Source organism: Myotis nattereri, assembly GCF_964212035.1.
Source record: "Myotis nattereri genome assembly, chromosome: 1".
Taxonomy (NCBI): domain Eukaryota; kingdom Metazoa; phylum Chordata; class Mammalia; order Chiroptera; family Vespertilionidae; genus Myotis; species Myotis nattereri.
Genome location: NC_138075.1, coordinates 223153181 through 223166749, shown reverse-complemented (window position 1 = coordinate 223166749; position 13569 = coordinate 223153181). Strand labels below are relative to the sequence as shown.

Here is a 13569-nt window from a genome sequence, read left to right as displayed (position 1 = left end):
TGAACAGTCAGAAGATGGCGAAGTGCACACCAATGGAGCACCGTCATGAAGGCTGGGTTTCCATGAGCGGCTGCGGAACCACCCTGGCCCTCAGAGACCCTGGCCCTTGGTCACAGAGAAAGACAGAGTCCTTGTCTACTCACTTAGCTGACACACGAGCAAAAACCCAAACCCAAACCCAAATCCCAAAACCATAGCAAGGTCACAGAAGATTTAGAAATAGGTTCAAAGAATGAATTCTACAGCAGAAAATTCGGGAGGCTGCCAGTTTCCAAAAGCCTCTCATAAATGCTGTCTCAGAACTCTGCAAGGGCAGGAGGCGAGAACAGTAATCTTAGATAAGAAAAGGCGGCAATAACGTTTATCCTAATATATATGCGAGATAGAAAGGAACAGTACTAGACTATAAAGAGTTACTGTTTTCGTGTCAGCATTTGGATTCCTTCGACAAATATCCCTTTCCCCCGCTTTTGGGGGAATAATTTCAAAGAACTAAGACTAGGAAGAGAATAACTTTTTCTTTTCTTTCTTTCATTCTCTCTCTCTTTACAAAAAGAAGACTGAAATAGAAGAGAGTGAGAAAAAGAAAACAGATAAAAGAATGTAGTCAACTTCCTTGCTGTTCTCTTTAAGTTCTTCTTATCCCTTTGAAAAAATAAAGTGAGACTGAAGGAAAGAGCATATTTTGCTGGCTGAAAAAGGAAACCTGATACAGCTATAGGCAAGGCAAATGAAATAAGCTGGTAATGGGAATAGAGAATGTTAGAAGAAAAGCTGTAAGAACGCAGAATTTGGCTATTTCTTAATAACAACACTTTTTAAAAGTAAAATTTATTTTTATATTCCTAAAATATTTGAAAATTATTAGACTTAATAATAGCACAGACTATTTAAAATAACTGAAGTTCTATTGTATAATTTTAACTGCATTTCACATTTCACATATAGCATATATTTATTAGTGATGGCATAAAATGTAATTTTTCAGGTGATCCAAATTGTAGAAATAGCAAGAACCATTTGGCAGAGGGAAACTTATTGGAGTCTTAAATGTAGGATGTAACAGTTTGCCCTCTAGTGTCATTTTACCTATAAAACCTTGAAATTAGAACACTTGAATTTTATTTTTAAATGTTACTGAAATTCATTTAGGTTGAGAAGTATGAAGTAATATACAAACCAATCACCTTTATTTTAAAAACTAAAACTATCTTAAAATATTTTAAAATATATAGAAAAGGTTGGCTCCAAGGACTACTGGCCACTCACAACAAAGCAAATGGAAGTAGAGGACTGGAGATTTCCCAGCTCCCTCCTAAACTTCTTTTAGTTTTCAGGACAAACAATGAAAGACTTCTCAAATGCGACCTTGGTGTCCTGCCTCCCCAAGTGACATAGCAATGACACAGTTTAGATGGCAGTACAACAAAAGGAGTCTTCAAACAAGAGCCCTGAAAAGGAAATCCTCGGGAAAATCCCCACTCAGTCAACTCCACTGTGTGCTAACAGACCCAAGGAAGAACCCACTCTAGAAGAAGAGAGTCTTTAGGTTATATATCCTCTCAATGTTTTACCTCATCACGCCAACGCCACATTCAACATATGTCTTGAAAAGCCAGTCACTTAAAAATGGCTAGAACACAAATTTGACTCACACTGTTGATCAAAGAATAACCAAAAAATTATCTAGCTCAACATGTAGATGTGAAAATCCCTACATGACATTAGCTATTTTATGTCAGGTAGCTTCACATGGCTTTATCTGCATGTCCATGGGTCCATCCTTTTATGTCATCACAAATGACGATTTATATTTAGTAATGTCTTATTAGATTTTTTTGTGTCTTCTGAAAAAGTAACTGAAATAACCATGATTTTACCGAGCTCCCAATAGTGATAAAAAAAAATGGAATAGGAAGTTAGGCTTTGTTAATATTAAAGTATCATGCTACAAATGTCTTAAAAAAGGTTTGCCAATAGGGCCTCTTAAAAATTCTTCCAAACGTATAAAGGATGCACTTGAATGCCTTAAAGTTGATGGTAAATTCCTAAAAATATTATCCCATCTGATTAACATGTAATTAACAAAATATGGAACAATTATCTCATTCTGAAAAGGGGGAGTAAGATTACAGAATGAAAAGTATCACATATAACAATGATGTGATCTTAATTCTTACAATTGTTTTATTCTGTGCAATTTTGCAAAAAAAAATTGTACTCTTTTCACAATATGATCATCATAATAAATTCTTCAATATATACTGGAAGGATTTCGTATATGTGTTATTCAGTGCTTACTAAATATTAAGTATATGTTCTTTTACTACTTTAAAAGAGCATCTTCCATAACTTTAGTCTTCGCAAAACATCAACATATAATTCTGTATATTGACCAATATTTTGTAACTTTGTTTCTATGGTTAGGTTACTGATAATAATTTTATTAATTATGTATTTTATATATCATGGAATAGACACCTACTTTATAGTTAAATGAAATTTTTACATGTTATTGTCCACTTCAGCATTTTAAAACTTTCTCGAAATGAAATGTATTTAGAAAAGAGATGCATGTGAGAAATGTACCACAGGCAGCTATGCTAGGAACTATATCATACTGTTACAGGGACTGAGTACACAGAGTGGAGACATGTTGCCATAACTATACAAAGACAGAAAACTGTGAAACCCAAGCATCTTCTAAGCTCAGGTCCAATAAAGCATCAGGATTCGCATAAGCTTCACATTTCATCTTACTGTTCCTAGTTTTGGTAGAGAAGAAAGGGAAGGAAACTAATATCTGCTCCAGTCTACTGTGAACCAGGCACTATTCTGGGTATTCTTTGCACGCTTCCCAATCTCTGTGGTGCAAGATGCTGGGCTCTCAGTATCCCCTTTTAACTGATGGGGAAATGGGCTCAGAGAAGTCAAGTAGTTGCCCACAACTCAGCAGCTAATCAGTGCTGGGTAGGGCTGTCTGATGCTTCCCACTCAGACAATGGTCTTCAACAGCTATCCCCTCTCACAAATCAGAGGGAGTCTCACCTATAATCGGTCGCTAAGGATCCCTAGGCCACAAGACAGTTACTCTCAAAAGGGATGGAGGAAGAACCCCTACGGTAACAGCTCCTCAGGAGGTGCTGATACCACCTGGCCCCCGGCTCCCCGCCTAGAACCCAGTCCTCACTTTACTGATCTTGCCCAGATAGCCAAGGATCTTCAGGAAAATTGAGGTACAGGGTAAAGTTGCAGAGTGGCAGTGAGGTCACTGACTCTCAGGTCCAAGGCCCTTCCTACTCTTCCACCCACATTCTTAACATTCGTTTACTGCCACAGCAAGGTTCTGGTTCAGAATCATTCAGAAAATAAATGTGTGTATACCAAGTACAAATATTACACAAACGTATTATATAATATTCATTCAAAAGATAAACAGTATTACTTTATGCATGAAAGACCAAAGTGTGAATGAAAGCGTACGAATTATCCCTATTCTGCAAAACTTACCCATGTGATTATTTAGTTTAACAACTACAAACAGTAAAAATAATTTAACACTGAAAATAGGGATGTTACACTTACCTTAGGCCATAGCAAGGCAGAGTGAAGAGCCTGAACAGTGCCAGGAACACTCTTAAAGGAAGCAGCGTGAACACATACAGAAACGCATCCAGGCACAGGAAGATCCCAAAAACCATGAGCTGGATTTTAAAAGGAGAGAAGAAAAAAACACATAAATAAACATTCTTTAAATAATTGTAGATCAAAATGTAAACCAGGAACTTCTGAACTTTGTGGGAAGTTCATTTCTTGTAACTTGTAACAAATTGATAGTCCTACTTGTGTATAAGAGCCATATTTTAACGAAAAACCTTTTTCAAAGTGTAAATTTGTACTTCTTCCAGAGCCTTTGGTTTACCACCCACAGAAGTCAATTACTCAAAAGACAAGTTGCCCTTGACCGTGGCTACGAAAGATCTGATTTGGCTTTCTGAATACTTCCTCAAATTTTAAAGATATTGTAGACAACTTTTAGATAAAGCTTTTTAACTGTAACTTTAATCTTTATAAATTTGCTATTTCCTGTTTATCAGAGTGCTTCATGGATGGGAAGAATTGGAATATACATTGAGTTAAAATATGTAAATTGTTACTAATTTTAACACAATTTCGTGTGTATTTGAACTTGCTATATTCAGAAGGCATTATTCTTAATTGGAAGAGTAACTGCTAAGGTTTGAACTCTCTCCCTTTCTTGTATACTTCAATCCTTCCTATTTTTTGTAACATTATACACTTTTACCCATTAAATGTAGGACTATATTTCATAAAAGGAGGGTGTGGTCTTTTGATGGCGTGGAGAAGTTGCCACACCCAGGCTCCCAAACTCTGCAACTGTAAGAGCAGGGACTTCCGTATGTCTGGCACACAAACAAGATATGCTGCACATGCCCTCACACATGACGCTCCATGTATCCTTAGTCAATGAACTGCCTACACAAATGTAGGAAATAGTTAACAACCACACTGTTGCTGGTAGAACTGCATCCCCTCCCCGCAAGTTCATATGTTGAAGTCCTTGCCCTCAGCACCTCACAATGACTGCATTTAAAGATGGGGGTCTTGAAAGAGGTTAAAATGCATTCATGTGTAGGCCCTAATCCAGTATGACCAGTGTCCTTATTAGAAGAGGAAACGTGGACACAGAGACCGACACAGGGTGGGTGACACAAAGACACAGGCCAAGGAGAGAACTTCAGAAGAAATGAACCTGTGACGCCTTGACCTTCAGGTCTGCAAACTGGAGCCGGGCAGTTGGTGGTACTTTGGTACAGCAGCCCTTGCAAACTACATCGCACCGTTAGAAAGGAGATTTTATCAATTTTTTGCAAGATGTCTCAAAAATATATTTCCCTATCTATATACATATATACACATACCTGTATGTATATTTGTGTGTGTGGATATATATATATATTTATATATTTTTTAAAAACAATTTAGACTTATGGACAACCAGGAAAGTGCAGTGTCAGTGCTCAGACCACCCTTTTCAGTCTCCCGACCACGACAGTTGTCAGAGTCAGCCACCCACTGTGGCCAGCACAGCCAGGGTTCTGCGTGCTGCCTGTTTTTCACCCTTACAAAGGAGAGCTGCAACAGGCGGAGCGCCGTCCGTGTGTGGCTGTGTCACTGTCATGATCCCGTCCCTGGTCACCGAGAAGCCTCCATTTCAGTGTGCATGTGTAAGGAAACTGCACGCTGGGAAGGAGTCAGCAGGTCTCTTTCTGATGACCTGACACTGGGGAGGGACGCATTACTCATTCACCCAACATCCACTAAGCTGTTCACAGGACCAAGCCATGCTCAGCCCAGGCAGGACCACGGGAGGGGGCTCCTGGCCTCAGTAAGCTTACTCAAGTTCCAGCAGAGACGCCAGCATGTGGGTAACAGACAGGGACGTGGTAACTGTGCCGGGGCAGAACTGCGGATGCAGGGAACAGCGGAGCCCTGGGGAGAAGATAGCCAGCCCAACTTGGGGAGACTCAGAAAAAGCCCCATATCAGAGGAGACCCTTTTAACATCTGAGAAGAGGAAGAACTACTACCACATGGGGAGGGTGGACTGGATAGGAGGAGGAGGTGTGGGAGGTGGGGAGATGGGGAAGGAAGCTTGCCAGGCTCGGGAGGGAGCATGAGCAAGAGCACAGAGAAAGTAATGAAGACGACAACCTTTTCTTGCAGAATAAAAGTATAAACACCTTTCTTTGGCTTAGAGCAGTGGTTCTCAACCTTCCTAATGTCGTGACCCTTTAATACAGTTCCTCATGTTGTGTGACTCCCAGCCATAAAATTATTTTTGTTGCTACTTCATAACTGTAATTTTGCTACTGTTATGAATCGTAATGTAAATATCTGATATGCAGGATATATTTTCATTATTACAAATTGAACATAATTAAAGCATAGTGATTAATCACAAAAACAATATGTAATTATATATGTGTTTTTCCGATGGTCTTAGGTGACCCCTGTGAAAGGGTCGTTCGACCCCCAAAGGGTCGTGACCCACAGGTTGAGAACCGCTGGCTTAGAGGAATTTGCATTAGTATTGTTTATGGTAAACAACAGTAACTAAAGTCTAAGGGGCCTTCCCTTCACATATTAAACCAGCCCAATAAACTCCGTGAGCCAGCAATCATCATCTCATACTGTGCCGACCTCGTAACTGGGAGCTGTCAATACCATAGATACCACATTAAAATGGAAGGGAACTAGTGGCTGAGACCTAAGAAACTGCAGCTGGGTGGAAAGAAACCACCCTTGGATGTTGGAATACACAGTACACAACCAATAGAAACTCCTTTCAGGGTTTATAAAAGCGGAGAAGTGACCCAACTACTGTGCCTGTTGTTCGAATGTTACCCTTTCTCATAGGTACAGCATCTTCTAAATTCTTTAAAAATGAAAATAAGATCATTTCCTAAAAAAGTAAACAAGACACAACCCTGAAAACATTCATCCTTCCTTGTAGGCCAGAAAGCCTGTGCTGGTGTGGCCCGAGCCTGGCACCCAGCGAGATGTTGAACCAGCATCTCTAAATTACATGGACCCAGGGCTTGGAAGGGGCTGTACAAAGCATGTCTCCTATGCTGTGGCCCTACAGGCAGGAGTAAGTGCTCCCGCCTCCCTCCTCCCAACAGCTCTGAGTGGTTACTGTCGCCCCTACCTAACACCGAGGAAGCCCCAGCTCTGGAGGTGGGACACCTGCCCAAGCTCGCTCTCACCCACTATTTCACCAGGCATAGGGGTGACTGTCATTGTCTTTGTGCTAACTCATCTGTTTCCAGTTTGCCTAGTGTCATAAAAAATAGGCATTTAATGAATCAAACTTACAAAAGGCATGAAACTGTCACACATTTCTATTTACAGCTAGCTTTGAAAAGGTGTTAAGAATTAAAAGCTCCGAGTATATATTACTATTGGGAATAATGTGTACATCCATACCTTTGGGTCATTTGTGTGGCATCTTGATAAAATAGGCAATCACTATTTCATTTTATTTGAACCAAATAACCATAAAGTATTCAAGCAGTCTTAAGTAATATCTAAAGAAAATTCCCCTGAAATACACGAGGTGTGACAAGAAAGTAATACAACAGTGTCATATGTCACCCTGTTTCCCTTTTGATAAACACAAAAATCTCTTGTCTTCCTTTAAGTGCCACTTGAAGTTTCAAAGTAAATGCCAGGTGTGGCTAAAGTCAAAGCAGCACAATGCTTGTGGAATATGCTTCCTTATATCACAACGAAAACCTGTTCTATTGGTTGACAGCCAGGCCTTGTCCCTCTCTGGTCCCATCTCCCTACTTCCGCTTCCTCTGGTGCTGCCACCACCCCCACCTCACCTAGTAAATGTGATCTCTCACTTGACAGTTATCTCACTTTTATGGGGAGGCCATAAAATAAATATTTCCTCCATTTAGACTGACCATGATATAAATAACAGAAAGCAGAAAACCAAGATACGGCAAAGAACTAAAGCAAAAGGAAAATGCCTCAACAAGGAATCACACGCTGGAGTTTTTGGCTTCTTCCACTTTCCTGGGGACGGAAGACTCATTCTTTGGTTTGCTCCTCCTTTTTTCTCTGTAGCAAACACTCAGTGTGCAGCCCTAATGTGGCAGAGACCAACATATGTTCACTGTTTTAAGAAGAGCAAACAGTCTTACTAAGAAGCTCAACACCCAAAGAAGAGGATTTAATTGCTGACCACAACTTAGTCATTAATACACTTTACACTGCAAGTCACTACACACACACACACACACACACACTCAAACACCCAAAAGAAAACTTTCGCTAAAATAATACTTTTACTCCATGAAATACAGATGAGTATTTTCTACTTCCTTTTAAAAAAACAATGCTGGTCTCATTAAACTCATGACCCACCAAAGGGTGAGAAGTCCTGTCTGAAAAGAGGTTCCAGGACGCGCAGGCGTGATGGAATTCAGCTCCCCCCCTGGCGGCCAAACGGCAGTGAAGACAGTCCCAACTGGCCCCGAGGAGCTTTGCAGAAGCATCTGCACTGGCAACACTGCAGCGGCCTTTGTACAAAAATGCATGAAAAACAGGGATTTACAAATTGCAGCGATTCAATTTGAAATCTGTGCTCAAAGTTTTATAAGAATTTACATGAAAAAATAATTATTTCAAAATAACCTTCTGCTTAATTAATAAGGCAGGTTTTTTTTGTTTGTTTGCTTGTGTTTTTTTTGGTTAATCCTCAACTGAGGATACTTTCCCATTGATTTTTTTAGAGAGAGGGAAAGACAGAGAGAAACACTGATGTGAGAGAAACCCATCGACTGGTTGCCTCCTGCATGAGCCCCTATCCATGGCCCGGGCCGGGGAGGAGCCTGCAACCAAGGTACGTGCCTTTGACCAGAATCAAACCCAAGACCCTTTGGTCCACAGGCCGACACTCTATTAACTGAGCCAAACCAGCTAGGGTAATAAGGTAGTTCTTGAGAGTCTTCTTTGGAATAAAAAAATAAAAGTGAAACGAAGGGCAGAAATGGTCACTGGCCTTTCTGTGCCACAGGAGATACTGTCTGGAAGGACTTTAGAAGCCTTCTACGGGTAGCGGGCACCAGAGTACTAGGCACTGTGTGTGGGCTGTGTGCACGGCCCCACCTTCACTCTGCAGACTCGAGAGCCTGTCCGAGTTCATGAACAGAAGTGGCAGGGCCAGACTTCAGTGGGTCTGCAGAAAGCTTGGCTTTGAAAACTGAAGCACTTTCCCAGTAATGCACCTGTCACTCTTCCTTCCAGCCTCAACCTTGCCACTGGATTTGACACCTTGTATATTTAAAAAAACAGCAATGTTAAGAAAAGCACAAAATGCCAATAATCCTATAACCCTGGAAATCAATGGAAAACCTAGTTCTAGTGAAAATTTCCATAACCAGCTCTTACCACATTCACTTTGAACATCCTACTATTGCTTTTCATCATTTGAACAGTACTAGGCTCCAAAGAAATAAGTAAAAAGAACAGCCTCTCTCTGTGGAGAACAGAGCAAGGCTTACCTTTTAAAACATCTATGTTTACCTTTCGGACAAAAATGTCTTTAACGCCCTTTGAAATTTCCAAATAAATGAAGTGTTATATCTAAAAGTAAGACAGCACAACGATTCTGAAATAGGCCTCTTGGAATCTGACAAACCACCTCCTGGCGATTCTGAATACCACCTTGCCACTATGACCCCAGCTGCCACCGGCTAGTGGAGGACACACCAGCCGAGGACGCTCCCCGGCTGGTCTGGAGTGTCAGCTGGCAAGAAGCAGTAAAGCGGGAAGGGGCATTTCCCACCCTCCCCCTGGTCTCACTTTCTGTAAAGCTCAGTTCTACGATGGGAGGATGAAAGGCCACCAGAAAGGACACCTTCCCCAGGGAATGCACAAGCCAGTGAGCTGGACACAGACCAGTGGTCAGAGCCTGATGAATGATGTGCCCGAGCAGCACTGGCCAAGAGAGTAGGTCTGTATGGGGTGTGGTGTGAGTGGAGGGTGGCATGGGGATTGTGCACTCAGGGAAGGGGAATGGAGTCAGCAAAGATCTCCCACAGAGGAGACAAGATGGCACTGGATTTTGCCAGGTCAGTACGGAGGAACAGACTTCCCAACAAAGAGAAGAGTGTGCACAGGTGCAATGTGAGTGGGTGGCTGTGTGGCCAGAAGGTAATCATTATACAAGAGGGATAGAAATCACCTTCAGTTAATTACTAAGGAGCGCCACTCTTTGCTCTACGTTCCAGAAGTCCTCAACAAGCCCACATGCAAGGATTCATGCTTAGAAGAATGTGAAGGAGAATGAGTGATCAATAAGAAAGTTTACAAGTGACTGACTTTGAAAGCAATGATGGCAGATTCAAGGCTGTCCCTATAATAAAACAGTTTTAATCACCTGAATTAAAAAATTCATGTCCCCAGGAAGTTTATACTCTAGGCCAGCGGTTCTCAACCTGTAGGTCGCAACCCCTTTGGGGGTCGAACGACCCTTTCAGAGGAGTCGCCTAAGACCATCGGAAAACACATATATAATTACATATTGTTTTTGCGATTAATCACTATGCTTTAATTATGTTCAATTTGTAACAATGAAATTGGGGGTCACCACAACATGAGGAACTGTATTAAAGGGTTGCGGCATTAGGAAGGTTGAGAACCACTGCTCTAGGCGATGATGAACAAAGGGATTACCTCGAACCAGGTACTTTTATGATAGGCCAGGTTACAAAAACATATGTAACCATGGAAAACAAAGTAATGTTGATAAAAGACTTGACAATAATTACAACTTATATCTGACATATATTTAACACAAAAAATCAATTTAAGATGTTAATATGTGGAAAAACTATTATGGGGCCAAAAAACTACTTTTCCTCCCACCTTCTAAGTTCTTCTGGCTGATTCAAATTGACAGAGGCAGATTAACAGGAGAAAATGTACGTTCATCACCAATGTATATGCTGGGGGGGAGGGGCGTTTCGCAGGATATGAGACCTGAAACGGACTGGGGAGTTTAGGTTTAGAGGCCACTATGGACAAAGGAGAAAGGGAGCAGAAGCCTGAGATTTCAAAGGAAACAAGCATTTTACAGGTAGCTGAGGAAGAGTGGGACACATGTGTGGGCAAATTCTTGCTCTGCAACCCAGAAACAATGGGGGTAGAGGGGATGTCTATCTACCAGGCCCCTGCCTGCAGCCTTCCTATCTACTGCTAAGGTGACGGTGTTGCGATTTCCTTCCTGGAACAGGCCTTTTCTGAATCTCTTAAGCAGGAAAGGAGAAAGGCCACAGGTTCTTTCTGAGTCTTCTGTTTTTGAATAATCAGCTTAAAACCAATATCCCAAAAGGGACAATTTTGGGGTGGCAAAATTCTGGTCCCCTTCACTATGCACATGAAAGGTCCTGAGATTTTCTTGCTTCTCTTAATTCCAATCCACGTTTGAATACAGTTATTTTGTAAGCACTGGACCCACATTAATTTATTTAATCCTCCCAACAACCCTGGAGGCAAGGACCTTTCCCTGGTGTGTGGCAGGGACAGGCAGGGCTGTGCGCTCCTGCTGAGAGGTTGGAGCGGGCAGGAGGCTGGCTGTGCTCTCGGGACCCCATGGCACGTCTGAGTCTCACTGAGGATGCGAGGTCTTTACTGTAGCTGCCATCACAGGCACAAGTCTCCTTTTCAGGGAGCAGTCAGCAAGGAGCATTAAGGCAGACTGCGTGCAAGCAGGAACAACAGCTAAGGACAATAACACAGTTTGAGTGACAGCTCACAACGGCCTGATACAGCAAATGGGAAGACAGGAGATTTAAGGCTGTTTTCAAAGCTGAAGTGACAGAAGTAAGTTACTGATTCAAAAATATAAACATCGCCCCACAGTGCCAAGTTCACAAACTGTCCTTTAAACATATCAGTGAATGGGGTGGAAGTCACGGCTGGCTGGCCCTAGAACCATCTGATGAGTCCTATGTGCCCAGTAGGTAGCAGGGCCTACACTAGGCCAAGGAGGCCCTGGATGCCCCGAGCCACTCCCCCATCACCTTTAAACCGGTTTCTGGAGGGGGCTTCTGTGCTGCTGCCACTGGCCCTGTGCCCTGCCTGCAGGAGGAATATGGAAGCTGCTGTCACCACCTCTACCAGCAGGGGGCGCCAAGCCTCCGAGGGGAAGGGAGGACTACCAGACAAGGCAGTTGAGAGGGTGAGCTGGGCAGGTCCCCACCCTTTCCTGCTTCTCAGCAGCTGTGTGGCAGGACATCCGAGTCAGGGTGTGTAACAAAAGAGGGCCACACCATGAGAAGAACTTAGAAGGACGGAGCCCCCAAACATGTTTTCATGAAATTAGAAACCGAGCAGGATGCCCAAGCGTCTCTGCCACCAACGTGGGTCTGCGTAAGCCCTTTATTAGTTTCACAAGGAAATCCAAGGGCTGTTTGCTGAACCAGGGTGAGACAATGGCCATGACTACACTTTCTTAACACATACCTCACGGTGAGAAACAACAAAAAGGCTTTATATGACATTGTCATTAAATCCATTAGTTTGAAAGGAACTTTTACAATTATTTTTCCTAAATGTTATCTTCTCTGACCCTCAAACAAGCAGAACGAAGTTCCTTCACTTTTATGTAACACCGCTTTCTGGGGTCTCTCCATGCACCCCATTTCTCCTGTTTCTCATATGCAATCATCAGCCCTTCTGAGATGACTTAGTTCAACCTTCTAATTTTAGATGAAGTCAAAGCCAAAGGAGGTTCCAGGCTCGACTGGATCACTTGGCTATGCCCTGCAGACCTGAGATGAGAAGCGAAGGGTATTGAATCTTTACCACAAATACTCCCCTGTGTGACAGTAACCTTTCTCTCTTTCAATAATAATAGCCTATGCCTAAAAACAACAATATTCTATACCTACAGCAATACCTATATCTTCAATCTGACAAACTTAAAGTTAAAAATAAAAATTCACTAGATTCTTAAGACAGCTAAATAATTGCATTTAGACTAATTAGCTGAATTCAATTTTAAAAAATGTATTAAGTAACTATAATATACAAAGCATAATAGCAATAAGGGATTGCCAAAAAGCATAGAATTACAATGTAAAAAAAATTCAAAAATGTATTTTAATTTTAACTTTTATGACAGGCAAGGTTACATAAACACACATAATCACAGAAAATAAGTAATTCTGAGAAAAGGCTTCGTATTAATCACAACCTACACCTGACATATAATTAATATGAGGAATAAATTTCTTAAAGGTAAATCAATCAATGGATTTTCATTTGAAGAAGGATATGCACATGGTGAGATCTTGAGATCTTCTTGCTTCTTTTAATCCATGTTGAACACTGCTATACTAATTTTTCAGAAGCATAGCTCTGAGAGGTGGCTAATCCGATTACCACCCTCAATCGGTTCTCCTTTTGCTGGCAAAGCAGAGCACTTACTGCCCTTGTGTCCCATGCAGCTGGGGACGAATGTATAACTCAGCTTGGCCAGTAAGATACAAGCAGAAGGAAGTCTGCTGGGCACTTCTGGGAAAGCTTTTAATTCTTTATAAAAGGAACAGTCAGAGAGGGGACTGTCCATCTCTTCTTTCTGCTTATCATGCAGATGTGATGCCTGAGGCTGCAACGAGCAAGAGGACCAAAAGCCAATTTGCCAACGATGGCAAAATACTGGTAGAGGGATCAAAAAGATTTGGTCCATGCTGGCTTCATTAATCTACTGGACCAATTGAGACCTCCTTCCTTGAGACTTGCTAAAAAAAAAAAAATCTTATTTATTTAAGCCACGGTTAGGTATCCTATTACATACATAGCTAACTGTTAGTATTCTGTTTTATACACAGCTCAAAGTACGCCAAAGAAATCTATTTTAGCCCTAACCGGTTTGGCTCAGTGGAAAGAGCGTCAGCCTGCAGACTCAAGGGTCCCAGGTTCGATTCCTGTCAAGGGCATGTACCTTGGTTGCAGGCACATCCCCAGT

General features: G+C 41.8%; 1 protein-coding gene across 1 annotated transcript in view; it reads right to left on the bottom strand.

The window, feature by feature from the left end:
- The window catches only part of TAPT1 (transmembrane anterior posterior transformation 1), a 45695-nt gene that overhangs the window by 28532 nt on the left and 3594 nt on the right, over positions 1 to 13569 (bottom strand). Inside the window, exon 2 of the mRNA XM_081101199.1 lies at positions 3586 to 3704. Coding sequence (XP_080957325.1) covers positions 3586 to 3704 — 119 coding nt within the window. The remainder of the gene's footprint in view (positions 1 to 3585; positions 3705 to 13569) is intronic.